The sequence below is a fragment of the Monodon monoceros genome, unplaced genomic scaffold, assembly GCF_005190385.1.
Source record: "Monodon monoceros isolate NGI ecotype Baffin Bay Population unplaced genomic scaffold, NGI_Narwhal_1 Super_Scaffold_8, whole genome shotgun sequence".
In the NCBI taxonomy this organism is placed as follows: Eukaryota; Metazoa; Chordata; class Mammalia; order Artiodactyla; family Monodontidae; genus Monodon; species Monodon monoceros.
The window spans coordinates 9,783,781-9,808,315 of record NW_021703785.1 but is presented as its reverse complement, the minus strand read 5'-3'; the positions used below and the strand labels follow the sequence as shown (position 1 = coordinate 9,808,315).

The window sequence follows — 24,535 nt, the reverse complement described above, 5'->3', positions numbered from 1 at the left end:
GGGGCAGGGGCCGTACAACGCAGAGACTAAAAATAACCCACAAAAAAACCGGCGCGACAAAAAAAAAAAAAAAAAAAAAAAAAAAATCGAAAGTATTCAAGCATGGTTCAAGCTTGAATCTTAGTTGTCTTCATGGGGGAGATTCTGGGCAGCTAAGAGCTAATGCAAGGCCCTGACTTCCTAACAGAGGAATGTGGAGTGGATAAGTCATACGAAGGGGTGTGGAAGTCAAACTCTGCCCTTTGTATTTTGGGGGAGCTGTTTGCTGATATGAGTCTCAGGTCACAGCAGAGGCAGGATTACGTTAGGGAAGACCTAAAGGGAAAGTTTGCACATGGAATCTTGGGTGACTATATGGAAGATGTCAACAGTGGCTTGACCTTGGAATAGGAGGGAGGAACAGGACTGTCTGAGATGTGTTTTAATCTTATAAACCTTTACCAGCCAGAAGAGACACACTGCCTGCTTTAAGCAGAGGGAGTCCATGGGAAGAGTATTCTTAGAGTTCTGTTCTCAGAGCAGCCTCAGCACATGGCTACCCAGGGATGGTAAATGTTCTTGATTTTCATCCCAAAAGACAAAGGATATCTTACCCTTCTAATAATGTTGGGATCATTGCACTTGGCCAGTTTTCCAGCAAAGAGCTGAACTCCAAAGCTTGCAAAAACAAGCATTAATGTCAGCAAAAGAATGGAGACCTGAAAGAAATGGGTGAGACAGCAATCTCTTGGTAAAAAATTATAAACAGTAGGTTTGGTTTGAGCAGTGATTATGAACAGGACTTTTAAGATAACATCGTATGAAATTCACAGTCTTTGGATGCTACCTTTTAACTTCTCCCCCGCAGGTCATTCAATTAGCCTAGCTGGAATGTTAAAAGAAGGAAATTAACAACAGGTTTTGAATTTTTTTTTTTTTTTTTTTTTTTTGCGGTACTCGGGCCTCTCACTGTTGTGGCCTCTCCTGTTGCAGAGCACAGGCTCCGGACGCGCAGGCTCAGCGGCCATGGCTCACGGGCCCAGCCGCTCCGCGGCATGTGGGATCTTCCCGGACCGGGGCATGAACCCGTGTCCCCTGCATCGGCAGGCAGACTCTCAACCACTGCGCCACCAGGGAAGCCCGGGCTAAGGTGTTTTTGACATGACTTGGACTTTTCTGATTTTGAAATCAGCACTTTGCTTTATTTAATGGAACAAAAGAAAAATGTTGAAATAATTCTCTTTCCCAAATTTTCTCAAAATGGATTCATGTGTCTGTTAGCAGAGCCTACGTAAGGGGGATAGTGGCTTTGCTTTCTTGCAAGCATGAGGGCTCAGGGCGTATCAAAGTGCCACACACAGAGGGTGTGAGATCAGAGCCTTGAGAAGCAAATCTGGTAATTGCCTTGTACTCCCTCTGCTGGATGACTATTTTGGTCTCAGCAGAGAAAAGTGGCCAAAATACTGAACAAACGATTGATCTCTACTGGTTGAATAATCTAAACATATCCTTTAAAGATACTAAAATTACATAGAAACATCCTCTGAAGCAAGGCTCAAATAAATCATCTTCTGAATTCTATCAGGGCTCAAAGATGCATACACATTCATTGTCAGGTGCTATTCTGTTTTCCCTCAATTCCAGCTGTGGGAAAAGCCACAGTGTTATGGCTTCAGTGCAAAAAAAATATGGAATTTTATAAATTTATTTATTTTTGGCTGCATTGGGTCTTTGCTGCTGTGCATGGGCTTTCTCTAGTTGCGGCGAGCGGGGGCTACTCTTCATTGTGGTGTGCAGGCTTCTCATTGCGGTGGCTTCTCTTGTTGCGGAGCATGGGCTCTAGGCACGTGGGCTTCATTAGTTGTGGCACACGGGCTCAGTAGTTGTGGCTTGCGGGCTCTAGAGCACAGGCTCAGTAGTTGTGGCACATGGGCTTAGCTGCTCTGTGGCATGTGGGATATTCCTGGACCAGGGCTCGAACCCGTGTCCCCTGTGTTGGCAGGCGGATTCTTAACCACTGTGCCACCAGGGAAGTCCCCAAAATATGGAATTTTAAACAGAGCTTTAACAAAGTATTAGCAGGATACTAACACAACATTGTAAATCAACTATACTTCAATAAAATAAAAATTTTAAAAAGTATTAGCAGCTATATGCCTATAGTAACATAACAGCCTGTCTTTAAAACACCTTAGAATCAACTGCAACTATAGCTATCTTTTCACTATAGGTGTGTTTCTAGACAGCAAGATATAAAACTAGCTTAGTAAGTTAATTCATGTTTTCCATGCACAAGCAGAACTCATTAATAATAAAAAGAATCCTGTGATCACTCCTTTGTTATAAGCCAAAGATTCTTCTTTAACAGACTGTGAGCAAAGAGCCTCTTACTCATTGTTTTATCTGCAGCCCTGCTCTTAGAAGACCCTAAATCAATATTTGCCCAACTAAAAAGTATATTTTCTCCTCAATCATATTTCTAAATGTTCATTACTGTATACTGAGGTAGGGTATACCTGTATGTTACAGTTTTGAAGAGTTGTTTTATGTTAACACTCCAAAGATCAAAGCCAAATTTTGTTCTATATGAATTTGGGAACATAGAAAATGAGATTACAAGCCTAAATGGGTTAATTCCTAATATTGTTTGTGAATTCGATGGTGTTGAAACTTCTTCTTAATTTCCAGATGGGGCAACTAAAACCCAGAGTATAAATTAGGGTCAAGAGTTAGGAATGGAAGTGTCAGAAAATTCTCTCTCTTTGGATTCTCCTTCCACTGTACTTTCCAGAAGGCTTCTCTTTGATTTACTAAAAATATTTGTTGAATTAAATATACCAATAAGCCAGAAGCATCCATGGGTGAAGTCTTTGAATCTGTGTTGTGTTTTGCTAGTACCTTTACAATCTTCTGGCAATAAACAAAATGGTAGACTTAACCTTGACAAGCGAGACTCACTTTATCCCCTCATTTGCTACATTAAGAGCTCTACTCTGTGAACCAGGAGTAAAGGGTGGTGACTGTAATGTACCAGAAAAATTTCCTTGAAGCCGCTGAAAAGTTCCCGAACGACTTTCCTCATCTGAGGCACCAGCTTGAATATCCGCAGAGGTCGCAGGCAGCGGAGAACAAGTAAGAGCTGAGCTCCCGACTCCGCAGGCACGTTTTGAGGCATCCAACAAAGAAATATCAAGCTCACCTAGAGGGAAAAAATAATCTCTAGAATTTATGCAATTTATCCTCTGCTATCTACATTTTCTGTGAGCCAGCTGGCCACAAGTTTCCTTTAGCAAAGACTCCACATGTTATGTGGGGCAAGCATTCGCTGGGTGTACATGCAACTCATCTCTATGGACTCGATCCAGACCTGTGAGCAGCCCCAAAGGAAGTCATCAGGTGTTTGCAGGGGGTGTGAAATGGGGGTGCCCACACCGTGGGTGTGGGTACTCCAGTGCCTCCTGCCCCTTCTTTTAACATATATACTGGAGGCTCCGCAGAAGTCAGCAGGATTGAAATTCCTTTGATCAAGGATACTAAACCTCACACTGGACTGAATACTTGCTATTTTGTTAATGATCTGAACATGCTACATGTTAATGGTCACAATTCTCCTTGTTGTGTTGGAAAAGACACTGATTTTATGCCTTCTTGGACATATAGAAAGAAATTTCTTTGAGTCCCTTCCTATGGTTTCCCCGTTTAGTTTAAATAGATAGTTGAATGGTTGCCTTCTCTGGCCTGGTATTTTGTGTGTTGGAATTTGCATACTCTCTCTAGTTTGCTTTTAGTGATAAGCGGCTCATTGATCACTTATATAGTTTTTGTTTGTTTGTTTGTTTGTTTTTAGTATAGGTGCCACAAGAATTGTGGTGTGCAAACTAGATTTGCTACCTTAGACCTCATTAATGTATGTCTTATGCATACAGGAATGCGGTTGATGTATTTGAACCATATCCACGAATATTTTTAATGCTTTTTATTTAGATTCTACATGCATGCCCTTTACTTGCCTATACTAAACTACTGCTCTCCTTAGGAACTCAGTTAATGGCACCTAAACCTCTGTGACTCACGTATCTCACTCTTGTACCAAGAAATGCAGGAGATTTTACAAAACCATTATATTTTATATTCAGGAAATAACTGAAGACTTACAAGATATATAAATATGTCCATGACTCCACCGAAGTCCCTGATGACAGCAGTTGGAGTGAAAAATAAGCCATCTGCCATAATCTTCAGATTAAGCTCAATGCTCATGAATATCACAAACACATACTCGGCAATCTGAAATGGGCAGAAGGCAGGTTGGTCACAATGAATGCAAAAATTGCAGGTCAGTGTTTCTCCGCTTAGCTGTGAGTTGAGATTCGGCAGAGTACCTGCAAAGTGGGTGCGTGCATGACTCTCCGGAAGGGGGATTCGAACATCATGGAAATGCAGGAGCAAATGGTTACGATAATCATGACCCAGTCCAGGTAAGTCACCAATCCCAGCAAATCACTGCCAAAGACCAGACAAAACTGAGAAACGCAAACACTTTAGGAAAGCTTGCTGAAAGTCAGAGACGATGCATCTGTGATTCTATAAACGTGACTGGCATTGTTTAAATGAATCGCCAATCGTCTATTTCACAGCACAATATAACAAGAAAATAAAGGGAATTTTTATATTTTTATGCGGCATAAAATAGTACATGGAAACTTCAGATGTGCATGGAAACAGAGTTTGTAATGCTTACTAAAGTTGATGGTACTTTGTATTTTTCACAGCTCCCGTGACCGGATCTGTTTTAGATCTGTAAGAGAGAACAAACATATAAACTCTGTGACACAGTATGCGTGTTATAACTCGGCACCATAGTACGTATAAACATCTCATCTACCTAAAATTTCTCTCACATCCTCTACAAAATGTCTGTTATGATATATGTTAACTGTATGTGACTTTGGAAGGCAGAGAACATTAGATGAAAGAAGCAACTGATGCTTAGGAAAGCAAAGTTTACATTTTTCAAAATGCCTGATTTTAGAATTCATGACGCCATTCAACAATTTCTGACAAAGATATTACAAAATTAAATTTTGACTTCCATTTAAAAACATTCAAAGTCTTTGCCTTAGGAGTTTGGCGCTGTTCCTCATAATTATTTAATTAAATATCCATAAATTAAATAGAATTCTTCGCTCTATTTAATCGTGATCGTGTGGAGTAATTTATACAGAATTTCTTGGGGTGGGGATTTATAACTTTTACTTTCAGGAAGCCCATGACCAGTCTTCAAGAATTAACAATTAGATGTAAACATGGAGACAGCCAATGGGATAATTTCAGATGAAAAACCCAATTTGGGAACTGATCAAATCAACTCTACACTGCCAGCTTCTTCCTATTGATGCTTTGTGAAAACTCAGGGTTTTAAATCATTATCACTCAGGTGCTTTAAACTGCGAAGGTCTTTCTAGAATAGCAGAAAGAACAGTAGACTGGCAGTCAGAGACGGCCCTAGCTGGCGTACTTGAGCAAAGCCCTTACCCTCGGCTGACCTAAATGCCCTCCTCTGTTGGAGAAGAGAGAACACAAATGACCCCAAATGGCTCCTGAGGTCTCCTCCAGCCCTGAGGGGTTAGGAGAATGTATTAGTTTCCTAGGGCTGCTGTAACAAAGGACTGCAGGCTGAGGGGCTTAAATAACAGAAACTTATTTTCTCCCAGTTCTGGAGGTGGACGTCTGAGTTGAAGGTGGCAGTAGGGTTGGCACCTCCTGAGGCTGTGAGGGAAGGATCTGCTCCAGGCCTCTCTCCTTGGTTTGTAGACGGCCGTCTTCACATTGTCCCTCCTTATAGCAGTCTGTGTCCAAGTTTCCTCATCTTATAAGGACACCAGTCATATAGGATTAGGGTGCACCTGAATGACCTCATTTTAATTTAATTACCTCTTTAAAGTCCTTATCTCCAAGTAAGGTCACATTCTAAGGGGCTGGGATTAGGGCTTCAACATCTGAATTTCTCTGGACGAGGGGGGCACAATTCAGCCCATAACATACAGTAATGCTCATACATATGCTACTAATGATGGTATCAGGGAAGGTACAACTACTGAATGGAACGTTTTCACACGTTCTCCAGACTCGTAACGTCTTCTGGATATTTACTCAGAGTTGTGCATGACAAGAATCCCACCTCCTCCACTGGTTGCCTGCTAAACTTGGCTTGGCTTGTCCCAAATGCAGCATCCCCTGGGCTGATCACCCTGACAGCCTCTCGCACATTTCTTCCACGTGGGGAGGGACAGGGACACTGGCCAGTGGGTTTTCTTCTCATAAGAGTTGGTAATAGAAGCACTAGTCGACTTGATTTCTATTTTGCACTATTCTAGAATTATGGTATTTTGACCACAAAGAAACAGTGAGTCTAAAAGAAGATGTGGGCAGTGACCTCAGCTCTGTCATTTCATCTCCCCTTGGTTAACTGTCTCCAAAATAAAATATGGAGTTAACAACTCTGCTATAAACATCTTGGGCGCCTGTGGAACTGAACAAATAAGAATGGCTGTGAAGTGCTTCATAAACGTGTGTTTTCTATAAATGTTAACTACTTGCAACCTTTGTTTGTTTCCCACCTGGTCGGCCGCTCAGCCAAGAGAAGCAGCATGGTCATTTAGCCCACGGTTTATTTGGTGACCCCATCAGGACGACACGATCCTTCTTCCTCGGATGACAACTCCCCCTGCTGTTTGCATGACTCAGGGCCAAACCCTTGGCTACAGTGGAGTCACTTACGCGTTGAATCGAGCTCGGACCACCACTCGGCAGAAGTTTCTGAACCTGTGCTCCCGACCCACGATGAACAGGGGCTTATCGAAGTACGGGTGGTTCTCCCTCAGCTCCTCTTCCTGCACTTTCCTGGACCAGGAAAATCGTGCGAGAGTTAGGCTAAGGGCACGTCTGCCTTCCCCAAACGAGAGCCTCAAAACACCGCCCTGCCCGTACCTTTTCATTTCTGCTTGCTCCTTTTTCTCCTGGATCATCTTTATTTCACTGTCTTCTCTTTGTGCATTTCTGTATCTCACTGTATTGGAATGCTAGAAGTAAAATGAAAGGGGACACATCAACGTGGGAGATTTTTCTGACAGTCCTCCTCCGAAGATGACCATTAAAAAAAAAGGAAATAAATACTTTCTAAATACTTGAATGGCCACAGTTATCTTAGCAAGGATATTTTTTTTCCTCAAAAGCGTATTTTTTTTTCCAGTGAAAACATTTATTGAGAACCTATTATGTGCTATGCACTGTTGTAGTGCTGTGGATACGGCAAAAGGGGAAAAAGTGACAAAATCCCTGCTCTTGTGTGGCTAATGTTCTCATCAGGGGAGACAAATTAAAAATGAAATCAAAATAAATAAGAAAGTTAGAAGAGGTTTAGTGCTCTGGTTAAAAACAGGGGGATAGAGCAGCGGTCCTCAAACTTTTTGGCACCAGGGACTGGTTTTGTGGAAGACAATTTTTCCACAGACCCGGGGGATGCTTCAGGCAGTAATGCAAGCGATGGGGAGAGATGGGGAGCCATGGGGAGCAGCAGATGAAGCTTTGCTCGCTAGCCCGCCGCTCACCTCTTGCTGTGCGACAGGCTGAGGACGGGTGTTGCGGACCCCTGGGACACAGGACAGAGAGCACGAAGTCATAGCAGGTCTCGTTAAGGAGCTGTTCTTTGAGCAAAGACTAGGAGGATGCAGGTCACTGGACATTTGGAGAAATGTGTGCTTCTGGGGAGGGGTGGGTCTGTGTGTTCACAGGTTGAACACCCAGGACGCAGGGTGGGTGGAGGATAGGACAGAGAATAGGAAGAGCTGAGACCAGCAGGATAGCGGAAGGTGGATCATTAGGATCTTGACTCTGGTTTTTACTCCATAGAACAGGAGTCCCCAACCCCCAGGCCACAGAACTGGTACCGGTCTGGGGCCTGTTAGGAACCAGGCTGCACAGCAGGAGGTGAGCGACGGACAAGCGAGCAAAGCTTCATCTGCCGCTCCCCATGGCTCCCCATCACTCCCCATGGCTCCCCATGGCTCTCCATCCCTCCCCTTGGCTCCCCACCCCTCGCCATGGCTCCCCATCCCTCCCCATGGCTCCCCATCACTCCCCATGGCTCCCCATTGCCTGCATCACTGCCTGAAGCATCCCCCACCACACCCCACACCACCACCCCCCGTCCGTGGAAAAACTGTCTTCCATGAAATCCGTCCCTGGTGCCAAAAAGGTTGGGGACCGCTGCCGTAGAAGATGGAGAACGATTGTTCAACTAACTGGACTGATTTTATAGAAAAGCATTCCTTGGATGTAATGATCTGTATCTTCTATCATTTGGAATAAGTGACAAAGATAAAGCTCCCTATTTTATTTTTTGTTTGTTTGTTTTTTTGCGGTACGCGGGCCTCTCACTGTTGTGGCCTCTCCTGCCGCGGAGCACAGGCTCTGGACGTGCAGGCTCAGCGGCCATGGCTCACGGGCCCAGCCGCTCCGCGGCATGTGGGATCCTCCCGGACCGGGGCACGAACCCATGTCCCCCGCATCGGCAGGCAGACTCCCAACCACTGCGCCACCAGGGAAGCCCTAAAGCTCCCTATTTTAAATGGCTTCTATTCTGGAGGAAAAGACGCTAGGACAGATCTCTTATGAAATTAGCAGAACCCCGTGACCTTTTGCTATGGAGAAGATGAGGTATGGATTTTCGTTATATGTCTATGTAGAAAATACAATAAAAAGTCTTTAAAGAAGAATTAAGCCTCTGGAATAGAGACTATTCAAATTGGGCCTTTTGTTGCGTATTTTTAAACAAACATTTTCAAAGCCATTTTCTAATTTGATGCTTAAGTAGACCATACATTTCTGTGGAATCTCACTGAAGGAAAGCGCTTTGAACTAGTGATTTTTCTTTGTAGTACAGAGCAAACCTGCCACAGCAATGAAGAGATGATGGAAACGAAATCATACCCAGAAAGGATTGTACTGATAGTATTTATCTGCTTGCTTACTGTTCGTATCTTTCACTAGAAGGTAAGCTCCTACAGGGCAGGGATTCTGTCTTGTTTCCCTGCTACTTTTCATCCCTTAGAACAGGACCTGGCACATCATAAGTAGTTGATAAATATTTTACTGTGTCAGTTAATGAATAGATGAATGACCTAGAGTTGAAAAGCAAAGAAATTCTTGGGAAATCTTGTGCAGTCTTTGACAGAAAAATTCCTCTAGAAATAAAATTTTATTTCCTAGTATGTTAACCCTGAAGTGATAGACACTGGACCTGTATTTGGAAATTAGTAAATATTTAAAGTTACGGATGTGATTCATTGCCATAAAATGCTTTAAATGTCTTTAATTTCAGTCAAATGCGTCTGATATTTCACTTTTGTGTTACTATCTAAACGAAGACATGTGCTTTGCAGGATGTCCAGATCTTTCTACGGTTTATGGTCACTTTTCCGTATTTCAACCATTTAAATACGTTTTCACAATCACACTTCCAAAATCCAAAGCATTGCTTAGAACTTACATCTTGAGTCAGAGTTTCAAGAGACTTCCCCCTGCTGATCCTCTGGTTGTTTGATCCGTGTCTTAGTGACCTAAAACAATCACAACCAACTGATCAATACATCTCGAGACCAAATTTGGACTTTTAAGCAATGACCATCATAAATAAAAATGAAATAAAATAACTCCTGATAGCATCACAAATGCTTAATATTTCTTTTTATAGCAAAAGTTATAGTCTATCCACCTGCCTTTGATCTCATCTAACAAAATTCAGAATTTTTCCTTCTGATCTTAAAAGTGAGAATTTGGCTATCATCACCAAGGGAAGGGTTTTTGAAAGATGTTTTGATTCTTTGAATCTCATTGTGAGTTTTATTACTGTTGCCATTAGCAAACAGAACTCAGCTCTTCACCCGGGCCTGCCTCCTGACCAGGGGTCAGTGATGCTTCCTGTAAAACTCCTTTCCTTCGTTTCTCTGCAGCCTTGTCTTCCGGTGTATTTACCTGCGCTCTTGGCGGATATGGTGCTGCACACTGAGAATTGACCTTTCCTTCGCTGGCTGCCCCTCAAATGATCCGCTCAGCATGCGCTGTCGAGTGCAAGCTCTAGAAAAGAAAAAGGAGCCGCAGATAAATGCCTGATTTGTACACTTGGGATGAATAATGCATAACTGCTCATTATTCTTCTTATTCTTAAGGAAACACCAATGATAAGACAAAGTACAGCAAATGACACATTGCCAATAATGTAAATGAGCTTCAGGTTCTGTGTCAAGAACACTTTCAAAACAGAACGATCATAGCCACGAAAAGGTGCTGGAAAATAAGTAGAAAACAATCCCCTCCCCATGTGTCCCCATTCCATCCCCACCCCAAACAGAAGAGGCTCTACCAGGATTCTGTAAGCCGAAGGGCCAGCCTAACCACAGGTACCCATGATGCTGGTTTTCAATTTAGACAGGGAGGTTTCTAATAAAAGCCCTTAGGGAAGGATTTGTCCACCTAGGCTCCCGGGCTGATGGAATATATGTTCCAAGGAGATTTTGTAGAACGCTAGGAAAGGGTAAAGTTAGAGGCAAAAAACTAATAGAAAAGACAAGTAATTAAAGCTGGAATGAATACCTAGAGAAACGTCAGCTGAAAGCCTGTGGCTTACAGGTAACCAGTTGCCACTTTATTTGTAGTCACAAAGCTCTGAAGACTTTTTAAAACATGTTCGCTTTAAACGGTAGCCAGGCTTGTGTTAATTTCAGATTTGCTAATGAGTGAAGACAATTGGGTGACTCAACACCTGTAGTGTGAATGATTTGGAGAGAAAACATTTCTTCTCCAGGAAGCTCTCTCCAACTGGAAATGACAGGAATTCCCTTGTAGTAGTCAAATGGAAAGAAAAGAAATCCATGGTTAAGAGACCTGTGTTCCAAGGCGACACTGTCACGAACCAGTTGAGGGATCTTTGGGCTCAGTTTCATTCTCCATAAAGCGAGGAAAAGGCCTTGATCTTGAAGAAAACTCATAGACCTAAAATGCAATGATTTTGTGATATGCAAATTTTATGACACCATATGTGTTCAAACTGGAACCCATGTACTTCTGTCACTGCATTCATAACACTTTCGTATTTATGTCTCCTAAATTGCATTTCTAGATTGGCTTTGAGTTATATTATTACTGTCTGTCTCAGAGTTAAGATCTTCGAGAAAAAGATCTATGTCTGTTCAGCATACTTAAAACAGCATCTCTTATGATATCATGTGTATTTTCAAGTACTTAAAAACGGTTTTGATGCCAGTGAAGATAATTACGATGAATACCTATGAGAAATTATACACATGCAACAAATGTAAATGCATGACAGGAAATAATGCCCCCAAATCACTCTTCTTAGTTTAATGAGCAACATGGACCATTTTGAGATAAAATCCAAGTCAAAATTTTATTGAACAACAAGGGTTTATGGCAGTGATATATAGAGACTGTGCTATTTCCAGGACTGCAATGGGGTCGAAGAGGAAGATGCAATTGTAAGTTCAGCTGAGTTGACAAAGGTATAGGATGATCTCATATTATGTACATTATGAATTATTTTTTGGACAAAGGTCTGAAAATCATGAAGGCATTCTGAAAAAAATCTATTTGGAGAACAGTGTTATTCCGGCATAGATATACAGAGCCTTGCCATTTGTGTGAACAGTCAAGACTTAACCTTCAATTTTATATATAGTAGTTTGTATCTTCTAATCCCAAACTCCTAATTTATCCCTGTATAGCAAGTACAAAATACTATATATAAAATAGATAAACAACAAGGTCCTACTGTATAGCACAGGGTACTATATTCATTATCTTGTAATAAACTATTGTATAATGGAAAAGAATCTGAAAAAGATTCAGATATATATGTATATATGTAATATGAATCACTTCGCTGTACACCAGAAACTAACACATTTTGAATCAACTGTACTTCAATATTTAAAAAAAGACTTGAATTTTAACCACTTAGTAACTTGTACTTTTTGTCACAAGACTCTTCCCTAAAAGTACATAAGACCTATAGGTCTTAAATACAAAACACATACAACTTGATTATAAAATACCCATTTGAGTTGGGTGTCCCTGCTATGCTTGAAGTATATAGAATGTAACTGGCTTTAAGCTGCCTGTGATTAAAAAAAAAAAAAAACTGCTGGTGTCTGCCCGAAAGCCCAGTCTGAGGATGCCTGGGCATCCTTGCTGGAGAAGAGTCAGGACCACACCTGAGACGCCCTCCTCTGACTGAACAAGACAAGCAGGTCTCCATGGAGACAAACCCATATTGGAAGTCCCCCTACCCCCACCCTATGACACCTCCTCTTCCATCTCCTCCACCAATAGCGTGGCTGAAGTTGGGGTGAGAAAGCAACCCCTCTTTTCCTCTTTGCTTCAAGATCAGCTCCCTCTTTTCTGTTGGGTCTAGAGAATTCAGAAAATTATACTCAAATGGGCTGGAGTTTCAGCCATACACGTGACACGAATGTTTGCAGTCCATTGGTGAGCCTTCAGGTTCCCTGTGATTCGCACTCATCTGGGGTGGGGTTGATGGGGGCTGGCTTTTTAGCTCTATCCTACAATCAGAAAACCTGTGCTTAATCAGACTAAGACATCCACTTAAATGTAACATATAGAACCATTTGCCTTACTATCCTTTTCCTACCACTTCCTTCTATGTTATAAGCGCTGTTTGCTGGAACAATTTCAAACTAGATACTGATGGGAAAAAAAGAAGAAAATGTTCACTAACTCTGGGCCAGTTGAAATACGTAACAGGTGACTTCAGAGCATCAGCCTCGGTGGTTCCCGCTTCCTGGGTGAGAGGCCCCTGCCAGAATCTTCTTGTTCTCTGAGCAGAGGCTGCCGACTCACCTCCTCCTTTCCTGTGGTAACAAGGTGCCCTGTGATCTGAGCAGGGTGCAATCAGGCAGGTGGGGCCCTCTTGCCGGGGTGTTAACGGTCCCCTTTGGAGCCTCAGGCTCAATGTGACTCTCTGACCCCCTGTGCCAGACCCACATCCCAGCACCTCACCCCCAGATCTGGTACCAAAACCAAGGCCAACAGTTTCTGTCTTCATTTAGCATTTATTTAGTCCCCTTGCTGAGTCTCTCCTCAGACCAAATGCTCTGACATCTCGTTCTTTCCTTTGAGGATGTCCAGTGTCTTTCAAACTAGGAAACTCTAAAGGTAAATGCTAGGGTTTCTTTGCTGAAAACTGAGGGTCATATTCATAGCAAATTGGGCAAAGGCAATCTTTTTTTGAGGGGGGCACATGAAAGGCAGTTCATGAAAGGCTCTTAAAGGTTTACGCTTCCCCCCTTTTAAGTATGGTGGTAGAATCTTACTAAAATTAAAAGGCAAAATTTTCTTCTAGGCAAGGTATCCATTATAGTTAATAACTAGCTATTTGTCCGTCATAATCACCCTCCCCCCCAAAAAACAGCTAATGGTACAGAGAAAACTTTTCTACAGATACATAAATCCATCTGAAAGAAAACATATGGGGGCTTCCCTGGTGGCGCAGTGGTTGGGAGTCCACCTGCCGATGCAGGGGACACGGGTTCGTGCCCCAGTCTGGGAGGATCCCACATGTTGTGGAGTGGCTGGGCTCGTGAGCCATGGCCGCCGAGCCTGCGCGTCTGGAGCCTGTGCTCTGCAACAGGAGAGACCACAACAGTGAGAGGCCCGCGTACCGCAAAAAAAAAAAAAAGGGAAAAATCTAATTATATTATACAAGGAGGCTAGTTGTCAAAAACAAGTTCCCTATGGATGAAGGAAGAAACTCAGATAAAAGGAGATGGATCTGGGGTAGGAGGGGCCTGGCGGGGGCAAGGGTGTGGGAAAGCAGGTGCACTGTACTTCCACCCTGAGGACACCTGGGCTTTGAAGCAGGTGTAGGAAGGATGCAACGTTAGGTTTCTGCATAGATAAGACAGCCTCATACATAAGCCATTGTCACATTCTCTGATAAATGTAAAATATTTTGTTATTTAAGAAAATAATAAATTTGGGAGAAAAGTCACTTCAATCTGGCACAATCAGATGCCACTAAGACGCTACATATTCTCGAATGCAATGTGCCAAGGTTCACACGCAAGTATGGGAAAAGCTTGCTTTATTGTTTTTAAAAGGAAATACACTTTCATTATACATACAAGCATCAACTGTAACCCAAACTAGGAAGTACCACATCACGTTTTGACGTGCGTCATATAATTACAAACTTCGATATAAATGGGTTCTGATAAGTAACATCAAGTGAGAAATAAATATTTCACCGATGTGAAAGCGCAGGATTATGTCTGATGTTCCGTGTTCCTGCAGCATGTTACTGACTGAGCTTGTTTAATGCTTGTGGCATTTGGCCATCATTAGTTACCTCCCTTATTAGACTGTACATTTCTCAGGGACCATTTCATCACTCAAACCCATATTCCTAGAAGCGCAGTTCCCGGCACGCGAACGGGCTGACAGATGGACAGGACGGATACGTGAAGGGGGAGATGGGGGTGTACAGAGAGTGAAGTGAGGGGAGCATGGGGGCAGGATTTAGAATTCGCTAGTCTCAGGTTCAAAGTAGCAAAGCCGCAGAGGTTTGCAGATCTCCACCCAGCAGCACAGAAGCGAACAGAAAGTTCTGCCTCTGTCTGGAGGCCAAACGGAGATGATTTGAGAAAACACATGGTTTGGAACCACGCACTTCTGACCTCAGCTTTTCCCATCTGTGGGACCTCAGGCAAGTGACATGCCTTCTCCGAGCCTCCGTGCCCCACGTGTAAGATGTGGTGACAATGATACCTTTGCTACTGACTTCATAGGGAGTGGGAGGAATCAAGTAGGATTATGAATGTGCAAGCGCTTTGGAAACATAAATGCTCGATTTGAATTTTAGTTGCTATTATTGACTTTCTTTTCTTGTCCTATGTCACGGTTGATGTTAAAACATTCCATAGAGGGTGGAGGGCAGAAGAGCAAGTTGGACACAGATCTGTGTTGGAAAGGAAGTCTTCTCTGTTCTGACCGATCAGCAGCGATGTACACTCTGGACCAGAGCCACAGCCTCTTAAGCGGTCTCCACAAACATATTATTATCCCAAGCAAAGTGATTTCTGAAGTGACCATCCATGGTGTGATTGCGGCGGGTGATTCTCAGATGGCCCCCGATGACCCCACCTCCTGGTTTCCATGCCCATGTGCAGCCCCTTAGTGTGGGCGGGACTTGGAGACTTGCTTTAAACAAACATAAGGCAGAAGAGATGGAAGAGGTCACCAGACACTGTGCTTTCATCTTCCGCAGTCTCTGGCTTGCTCTGTGGATGAAGGCTGCCTTGTTGGGAGCTGTGCTATGGAGGGATGCCCTTCCTAAAGGGGTGAGGCTGCCCTCCCGTGAACAGCCCTTGAGGAAGTGAAGCATTCATCCGACAGCCCAGGAGGCACACCAGCTCATCCGTAACCGTGCAAATGAGCTGGGCAGGGCGTTCTGCCCATTCCCGTCAAAATGCCTGCAGCTTTGTGCAGGACCCAGAGTCAGAGACCCCACTAAGCCAGGCCCAGCTTCCTGGCTGAAACTGTGAGGTTATCCACGTGCTGTGTAAATCACTGAGTTGTAGAGTATTTGCAACATCGCAATAGATAACGAATACAGCTACCATCACTGTCTTAAAATCTTCAACATCCTACTGCTCTTCAGAGAAAGATGAAGACCAAAAGCTCAGCTTGACTTGCAAAGTCCTGTAGGGTCCGCTTCCAACCTGCCCTTCCAGCCTCACCCCCACATCGCTGTCACTGGTCCTGCAGTTCCTCACCCATGCCGCGCTCCAAACAGCTCCAAGACACTCTGCTTGGTCACTGATTACTTCACCTTGTACACAGTAGGCGCTCAAGAAACATCTGTTCCACGAAGGAACCTTGACATCTTCTGCGAAGATCGAGTGTCTTCATTTCTTTTTTGATCCCTTCACGCTCAGGAAGCACGGAAATAATCACAGAAACATGCCTTTGAAATAGGCTTTCGTGTCTGAAATATGCTTTCGAAGGGAGAAGTTAAATAATCTTAATTTGATCTCAAGTTAGAATACTACACCACTCAAGAAGCAGGCTGCACACCTATAATAGATGAGACCCTGAAACGGTAACAAAAAACCAGACATTGCTTCTTGCAAGTAGGAAGTTTATAAATCTTTAGCTATATTCTATGAGAGAGCTATTAAGGGAGACTTGCAAGCCAGCATGAAGCTGAGCTGAAATCAACTTCTTCAACAGGAGATTGGATCTGTCACTGGGAACAGGGTCACTGTGCATCTTGTCTCACAGGAATCTACTGCCAAGCTGAAATAGTAAATATTTAATAGTTATATAACTATTAAATATTTACTATTTCAGTAAATAACTGAGGAATTTGGCACTTTTCATACTGCACCAATAAGAAATGAGATGCACACATTGTTAAGGCTACTCAGGAAGAGACCTAGTCAGAAGGAAAATTACTCGAATGTTCAATTAAGTTCTATTTTGCCACTTTAAATTTTTCATGAGGATTTAGATGCCTTTTGGTCTCACATAAGGATCAAAGAAATATGTTTTCAGGAAGAAAGTGTTCATTTCTTTGCTGCCTAGAGAAAAAGCAAAGCTCAGGTATCGAAGACACACTCTGTGATCTTCAGGGAAGGTCTCGCTCGTCTTAGGGGAAAGACCCTAAGAGTCGTGGCATGAAGGTCTTCAATATCTTCTCTTTATCTCTTCACAATGGCCAGTCCTGGAAGGCCGGTTTCTTAGAAACTCCATCTAGCGGTTTAAAATTAAACAAACTTGGTCGGCCTTCTTGGCTTCTGGAACCGGGAGACACAAGGCTTCAAGTGTCTGGTGAAAAATAATGAAGTCTTTTGTCTTGTCTGAGTGAGGAAATTCTCCATTATGCAGGCATATGTAATCCCTTTATCCCTGCTCCCTGGAGGAGAATTACAGTGGGGCATTTTCCTTTTCCCAGTTGGGGTTAATGTGATGCCCTCTCTACCTCTGAAAGTAAAACAAGCCTAGGACCCCTGAGGATGATTCAAATGTGGGAATATTCTTCAGCAAACACACATTCCCAGTTGCAAAAATATTACCCCTGGTTTCTTGCCAAGGCTTTGAAAAAAACATATGAAAGATTGACTCTTTTTTTTTCTTCTTCTCTGCATTGCCTTTGTGCTGTGGAATTTCAATTGCCCCTTATATGACAGCCATATATTTATATAAAATCTTTTATGGAGGTTGAGGGGAGAGAATCATGTCTTAAGAAACTGTCTCTATTTTTCTTGACATTTCTCCATCTAAAATATTTTAAAATTGGCCCAAAGGTGATGGTTCTAAGAGAGATCTTGGAGCTTTATTGGCCTTTAAACACCACTAGTTGTTTATAGAAACAGCAGCAGGGGGTCCTCGGTTTCTTTCTTCTCCGTCTTCACATTTTCTTTCTTAATGTTTCAGAACGAGGGTGTGGGAAAAGCCTGTACCTTCTGTAAGGAAAGAGAGAGGCCTGTGAGTCTTCAAATTATTTTCATCCGTTATAGAAAACTTAGATTACACGACGATACCATCTGGTATTAAACGTAATTACCATCTAAAGGAACAGCGGTGTAGCTTTGCAGGACACTAAATTTGAAGGATTTTACTCAAATCTTGAGCTGCACCTTGTCAAGTATTATCAGATGTGGTTAAGATAATGTAATCACATCAACAGACAATAGGAAGATAGTCCTTTAGTGCTAATTATGTAAAACTATGGCTGTAGAACTGGGTAAGAGAAGAGATAATGAGCGTTTCCTGGAAGGGGCTCTTACCTGCCTCCATGTAAGTGACAACGTGATCCTCGAAAGCAGGGACCCAGTGATGCTAATAGGTGAGCGCCTCTGTACCGGCCTTTTGCTGCGATGAGGGAATAGCTGCGTTTTTACCCCAGTTAAGTATCCCGCTCCTTTGTGAGTCAGCCCAGTCCTGAGTACGGCTCTTCAATAGCAACAGTGAATTAGTTCCTTCCAATCTTGTGTTTTTCATGAAAATGTTTTCATACGTAGACATGTAAATACACCAACAGCCAGAACCTCTTGTAGACTGAAAAATCAAAGAAGCCTTACGTCTTATCATATGTAGATACCATACGTGAAAAAGAAAATGACCTCATGGGAAATCCATGCCTTTAGTGCATCTATCCAAATTCAGCAAATGTCTGAAACCCCACATCATTCACTGGGGTTCGAATTTAGTAACCCTGCTATGGACTCAGAAAAATGTCAATTACAATGCAAAGGTTGAACTTTTTATTATAACAAAAGTGAAATTTTCCAAATATTGCATAAACCGTATGAACCGATTTTTCTAGAGATATGTATTCTCCTATATTATTTACTACTTTACCCTTCAATGATAAAATAGTAAAAGAAAAACCTGTTCAAAATATCTCCTTGAATTTGTTAGGTAAAACTTAATAGCAGCTCTCCTAATCCATAGTACTATTACAAACACTTTGGGGGCTTACCTAAAAATAACCTACAAATCATATACTATGTCAATGAAATATATTTTGATTACCACAAATCAGGTACTACCTAGGAAAACATCTTTAGAATGTATTATTTTACTACATAAGGTCACGGAGGTTGACTAGACTTCTTTGTGGTGTCATTTCATAATATATACAAATCCCCGGGAATCATTATGCTGCACACCTGAAACTAATATATGTTATATGTTAATTGTAGCTCAATAAAATTTTTTCTAGAGTTCAAGGAAAGGAAGTTTGGTTGTTGAAAGCAAAAAAAAAAAGAATATAATTATTTTGTTTCAATTAAGTTACATTTCGCCTCCTTGAAACTTTCACCGTTTTATGTTTTATTCAGATGCATGTATCCACAGATCTTATTGCCTCAGTTTATTGTTCTCTGAATACACTTAATTTCCATCCATCTACTTAGTCTCTGTATCTCCAAATGGTCTTCCAAACAATCTACAAGAGTTTTTAAGTATCGGAAAAATCTTAATAAGGAAAATCAACAATTAGGCAGCCTTAATAGAGTCACAGATAAATATTTACAATAATATTTAAACTAAATATTTGATTAATATTTAATGATTTACTAGTAATATATTCATACTAATAACCTATGTATTTATATCTATAAATACAGTAAATGTATTAATAAACATTTAATAAATCAGATAGTAGTAATAGTTAATTAATAATGGCCTATTAATGCCCAATACTCTCTTTTCTTAAAACTTCAGGTTATTCTTGCCAATGGTCATAAAAATTTGACCCAGTCTCAGCCTCCTTCTCGTCCTCAGGGTCTTCCCGTGCATCCCCTCCCACAGCTGGAGCACATCTCACTGAGCAGTTGGCAAGTCTGGCCCCAGGCTCTGGGGATGCTGCGCATGCCTTGCTAGCTGTGCCCAGAATGCAGAGCTGCAGAGAACTCCCACGACCTTATCAAAAATTGCTGAATTGCTGCGCTAATGGACAAAACAATCATTTGAAAAGGAGAACTTGCCCCATGGGAAAAAGCAGAGCGGGTAAGAGGCCCGTGCTCTGCATCGTGAAGCGCTCTTAGACTCCCTGGTAATTTGCCCACTTCAGAGAACTGGCAGCTTGGGTCTAGACAAGAGAGGACAGAATAAGAATGAACAGGCTCTTTCCCCTTTCCTCAAATTCCTCTGCTCACACAGCTAACGAAGTGCGCAGGAACAGGTGGCCTTCGGAGGGAATCTTTGGGATTTAACTTGAATTCCTTCCTCTAGAAAACTCCTATGATCTCCTCGGTCTCTTCAACATCAGGTTCACTGTATCTTCCAGGGGAATATGACTTAGATGCTCACATCCCAGAGAAGAGCCCAGATGTCAGTTCATCTGTCCTAGACCCTGGGGAGAGAGAGCTCGGAGAACTGGGCCCTCGAAGAGGCCAGTGGACCAAGAGAAACACCTTCATTGAGCCTACAGCCCATGAAGGACCACCCCCAGCTAAGCCCTCATCCACCCCGAAGTTACGGAGTGCCAAAGGGATGTGCACACCGAAGGTTCCAGGCAGGTATTACAACCCACACAGAAGATGATGCCATGCTTGTATCAGCCCCAGCAGTCACTGATCTACCCGTGGTGCCCATGACGGCAGTTACAGCTTCTGTTCAGCTGCTCCCCTGCCCTGATCACCAGCTGTTCTTAGCCAATGATCTTGATTTAAATCCCACTCACCATCACTCTTCCAGCCGCCAAGTCCATCAGGCTTGACTTGACCAACACCTGTGACCCCCCCACCTCTCCCTTTGCTGGTTGTCCCTGCGAGATGCTGATCTCTACCTGTTTGACTAGGCTTCCTGCCAAAGCCTATGTAGGCTTCCCGCTTCTGAGATAGGACTGTTTGATTTCCTGGTGCAGCCAAGCGGAATGGAGAACTTGACAGCTGCCCTTAGGGCCCTACGACGATCACAGTTCTCCAAGCCCAGGACTTCCCGCCAGCCATCGGGGATGCCAGCCTTGGCTGAGGAATCTATGTTGTTAGTTCAGGACTATATCCACCAATAATCATCCAGCAAATGATTTAAACAAATGATCTGATGATGCCTCGAAGATGTTAGCCAGCCTAGCAAGGCTTAACTGAGTGTAAAGCTGCAGCAGATAGACTGCTTCCAGCTGGGTAAGCAAGAACCTTGGAATCAACCTGGAAAAAGAGTACACTGACGTATCAAAAGCATTTTATGCCCCTCAGATCTAGTCTCTGCTGGGCAACAGTGGAGATTCTGCACCACGCCCTTGAGGATCAGCTTTGAAAGGTAAACTGTCAATTGCCTGCCTCTCAGGGGCAACTGTGGGTCTCCCCTAACTTATTGCCAATAATGAAAAATCACCTACAGATACCAACTCGTTTAATCCTCTCCTATAAGGCAGGGGTTATAAATTTATAGATCCCATTTAACAGATGAGAAAACGGAGGTGCAGAGACATTAAGTAACTTGCCCAATGTCAAACATCCACGAAGTGATGGAGCCAGAATTATAACTCAGTTTGGCCCCTGAGCTGCCAAGTGAGTACTTGATACACATGCTCACTTAACTCCTATGAGGTCACCTATAGCCCTACTTGGCAGATGGAGAAGCTGAGCCTTCCCAAGAGTCACTGCTACTCAGGGCACTTAAAGCCAAGTGTGGCTGGCTGCAAATCCTGTCCTCTTTCCATTTCTACTACACTGACACAGCATATTCTATGTGACTGGACCTGGGACAGGAATGAGACGCCCTTTGTAGGTCAGTGTCAAGAAGGGCACAAAATTCCAGTCCAGAAACACATGTATTTGTAATCAATAAAAATGACTGTCTTAAAATGATGAGAAAAACTCACCAAACGTATGTCATTATATATATATTTAATTTTTTAATAGTAAGTAGCATTCAACTAAATTCAAAAAATTATTAATTAAGTGTGTGGCAAGGAAAATTATGTCATCGATCCAAATATCAGAATACAAATATCATAGCAGACTGAGCATTCAGAAAGGTTATAAAGATCCATCCTAGCTAATGAGATGCTGATGGCAAACTACAAAAGGATGGCACTTTCTAAAATAATGTAAAAGGTTTAATTATTTTATTCTGACATTTCTCTATGTATTCAGCCTAGCAGGAATGATAATGTATTTTTGTTCAATTTCAGGGCTCAAATTAGAGAAATCTCAGTAGAGGGAGTGATGCTTTTGAAACGCACTGCTCTTTGTTTTGATTTCATCTGATGTGATGTAAAGGTCACTGCCTTTTGAAGGAAGCTTTCTTTAGTGGAGCTGAATGGTGTAGACGAAGTCAAAATAAGAGTGAATTTAATAGCAACCCTGGATTTTATCATTTAGGTGGTGGGCCATCCTCTCTCACAACGCTCTCCAGATAAGTCTGGCCCAATAATGCCAAATGAGTCACCTGCATTTAAGCTTGCGACACTATTCTCAAGTTCTGTAAAAATGCCCTACTTGTGTTTCTCATCAAAAGCGTTCCCATATAGATCCAGAAGTTCATTTCAATTTTCAAAGCAGACAAGTAATTTCAAAAAATAAGTAGAATACAAATTAAACATGATTATGTGTAGAAATCATTTGTGGACTTGAACTTCCTGTTCATAGGGAGGTATATAGCACACTCTTCGCTGGAATAATGCCGACCCTGTTTCAAATGAAAGATGGATATTTGGAAATGTGGGTCCCCTGAGAATTGAGACCCTTGGTACCCCCACAGCTTAATTATCAATACTAAGCATCAAGACCTCTCCATCAACATGACTTGAATATTCATTCCAGGAAATGAATGTCCAGGAATTTAAGGCCTTAACCATAAGTACTTTCATTGTTAGCTTCAGGAACTTTCCAAAAATCCACTCATCCGAGCTACAGAGTAACGGGCTATTTCCTTTCTCTAGACGACAACAGGTCATCAACTGGACAAACCAATTACGTCAGATTAACTGGTTCTCATCAAAACTTGGGCCAAGACACTGCCCAGGTAGGCATCAATCCTAAATATTTTAAGAATGCTGTTTCTAAAAATTAGTTATATTTATTTTTTAAAGGTAATACATATATATGGTTAAAAATTCAAAAGGCATAGAATAGAACAGATTTCTGGAGTACAGACGGCAGCCCAGAGTCACCATTTATTTTCCCTCTTCTCAGAATCACCCCAAATCAAGAAGGGAAGTGAAAATCAGAAGTGCAAACTCCATCTCAATAGCTGATGACTGAACTGTCATGCTGTAGAGGGTGGAAAGAGCATTGAAGGCAGTGGAGAGATGAAGGTGTGTCACCTCTTCCTATCCCCCACCCTGGGTGCTGCCCTCCCCCGAATAGTAATGGTTACCTGTCAATAATAACAAGTACTTGTTACTTGTTATTGTTACTTGTTACCTGAAGAGTCCTAAACTCTTTTTTTTTTTAAATTGAGGTGTAACTGACATATGACATTAGTTTCAGGTATACAACATAATGATTCAGTATTCATACATGTTGCAAAATGACCTAAACTCTTATTTGAAGAATTCTGCCCAATCTCAACCAGACCTCCCCACTAAAAACAATTAAACTCAAACCCCCAACCTTGTGAATATCCACCCCTGACCTATCCCTTCTGAGACATTATTAAGACTGCTGAACGGTGGCTTCCCTCACATAATAAGTATCAACATTTCACTTTGCTTCACCAACAGATAATTCAGATGACCTTTTGGGCAGTCTACACCACAAAGGCAGATGAGAAAACGGAGGCTCGGATAAGTGAGTAGCTTAAGGTTATAGAAGAGCAGAGCCAGACGCTGGTCCAGGCCTCCTAACACTAAGTCCAGTATCCTGTGTTACACCTGGGGGACCCTGAAGATCATCTCCTCCAAACTTTAAACTTAAATAATTTCCCTGTTTATACAACAGTCCTCCAGATACCTTACATCTGGGATGTGTTTTGCATTATTTTCCCCAAATGTTTGTTATTTTTTAAAAAGTTATTTCTAAGACACTAATATGTGACTAATGCCCACCAGTGATGGACTTGCCCAAATGTTCCAGCTCAGGTCTTCTTTCCATGCCTCCCTGGGGAGGAACCTCTTAGATGAAACTAAAGACTATAAGTCTATGAAAACAAAACACTTAGGAAAATCAAGAGTGACAGAAACAAGTCTCTACCGGACCTCCCTTTTGTATCAAGGCAGCCCTATCTATTAAGATATCGAGTCTGCACCTCCTGGTCTTAAAGTTCTTTCCTTCTTTCAAAGCCTCCTTTCAAAATGCAGATGGTCAAGGGAGAGGTGACTTCTCCCCAAGCTTTATTGAGGTATAACTGACAAATAACATTGTGTACATTTAAGGTGTACAACACAATTTGATATTCATATATATTGTGAAATGAGTACCACAGTAAAGTTAATTAACACGTCCATCTCCTCAGTTACTGTTTTTTGTACTGTTTTTGTGTTTGTGTGTGTTTGTGTGTGTGTGTGTGTGTGTGGTGTGTGTGTGTGTGTATGTGGTGAGCACACAAGATCTACTCTCTTAGCAAATTTTAAGTATACAATCCAATATTATTAACTTCAGTCACCATGCTGGACATTAGATCTCCAGAACTTAAAACTGGAAACGTGTATCCTTTGACCAACATCCCCTCATCTCTCCTACCTCCCAGCCTCTGGCAATCCCCAATCTCCTCTCTGTTTCTTGCAGTTTGACTTTGTTTTTAGATTCCACGTGTAAGTGACATCATATAGTATTTGTCTTTCCGCTTCTAAGTCACCTGGCAGAACTTCCTTAACAGAGAGAAGGGGGAGGCCTGGGGGAGGAGAGGGTCGGTGGGAGCACGGAGACCCTGGGAGAGTGCTGGAAACCTTCCTTCCTCTCCAATTTGTGTAGGGCTATTTGAACCATTGGCCCCAGGTGACTGTAAATGTTTTCCTTTTCTTTTTAATTTCTCTTCTCTTTTTTTTTCTTTTTTAGTTGTTGTT

At 42.2% G+C, this 24,535-nt stretch overlaps 1 protein-coding gene across 1 annotated transcript in view; it reads right to left on the bottom strand.

Moving 5' to 3' along the window:
• The window catches only part of NALCN (sodium leak channel, non-selective), a 292,250-nt gene that overhangs the window by 38,607 nt on the left and 229,108 nt on the right, over positions 1-24,535 (bottom strand). Inside the window, exons 19-27 of the mRNA XM_029210183.1 lie at positions 10,015-10,116; positions 9,530-9,599; positions 6,970-7,061; positions 6,760-6,882; positions 4,721-4,777; positions 4,362-4,482; positions 4,135-4,266; positions 3,011-3,178; positions 594-698 (exon numbers count right to left, since the gene is read on the bottom strand). Of these exons, the coding sequence (XP_029066016.1) occupies positions 594-698; positions 3,011-3,178; positions 4,135-4,266; positions 4,362-4,482; positions 4,721-4,777; positions 6,760-6,882; positions 6,970-7,061; positions 9,530-9,599; positions 10,015-10,116 (970 nt within the window). The remainder of the gene's footprint in view (positions 1-593; positions 699-3,010; positions 3,179-4,134; positions 4,267-4,361; positions 4,483-4,720; positions 4,778-6,759; positions 6,883-6,969; positions 7,062-9,529; positions 9,600-10,014; positions 10,117-24,535) is intronic.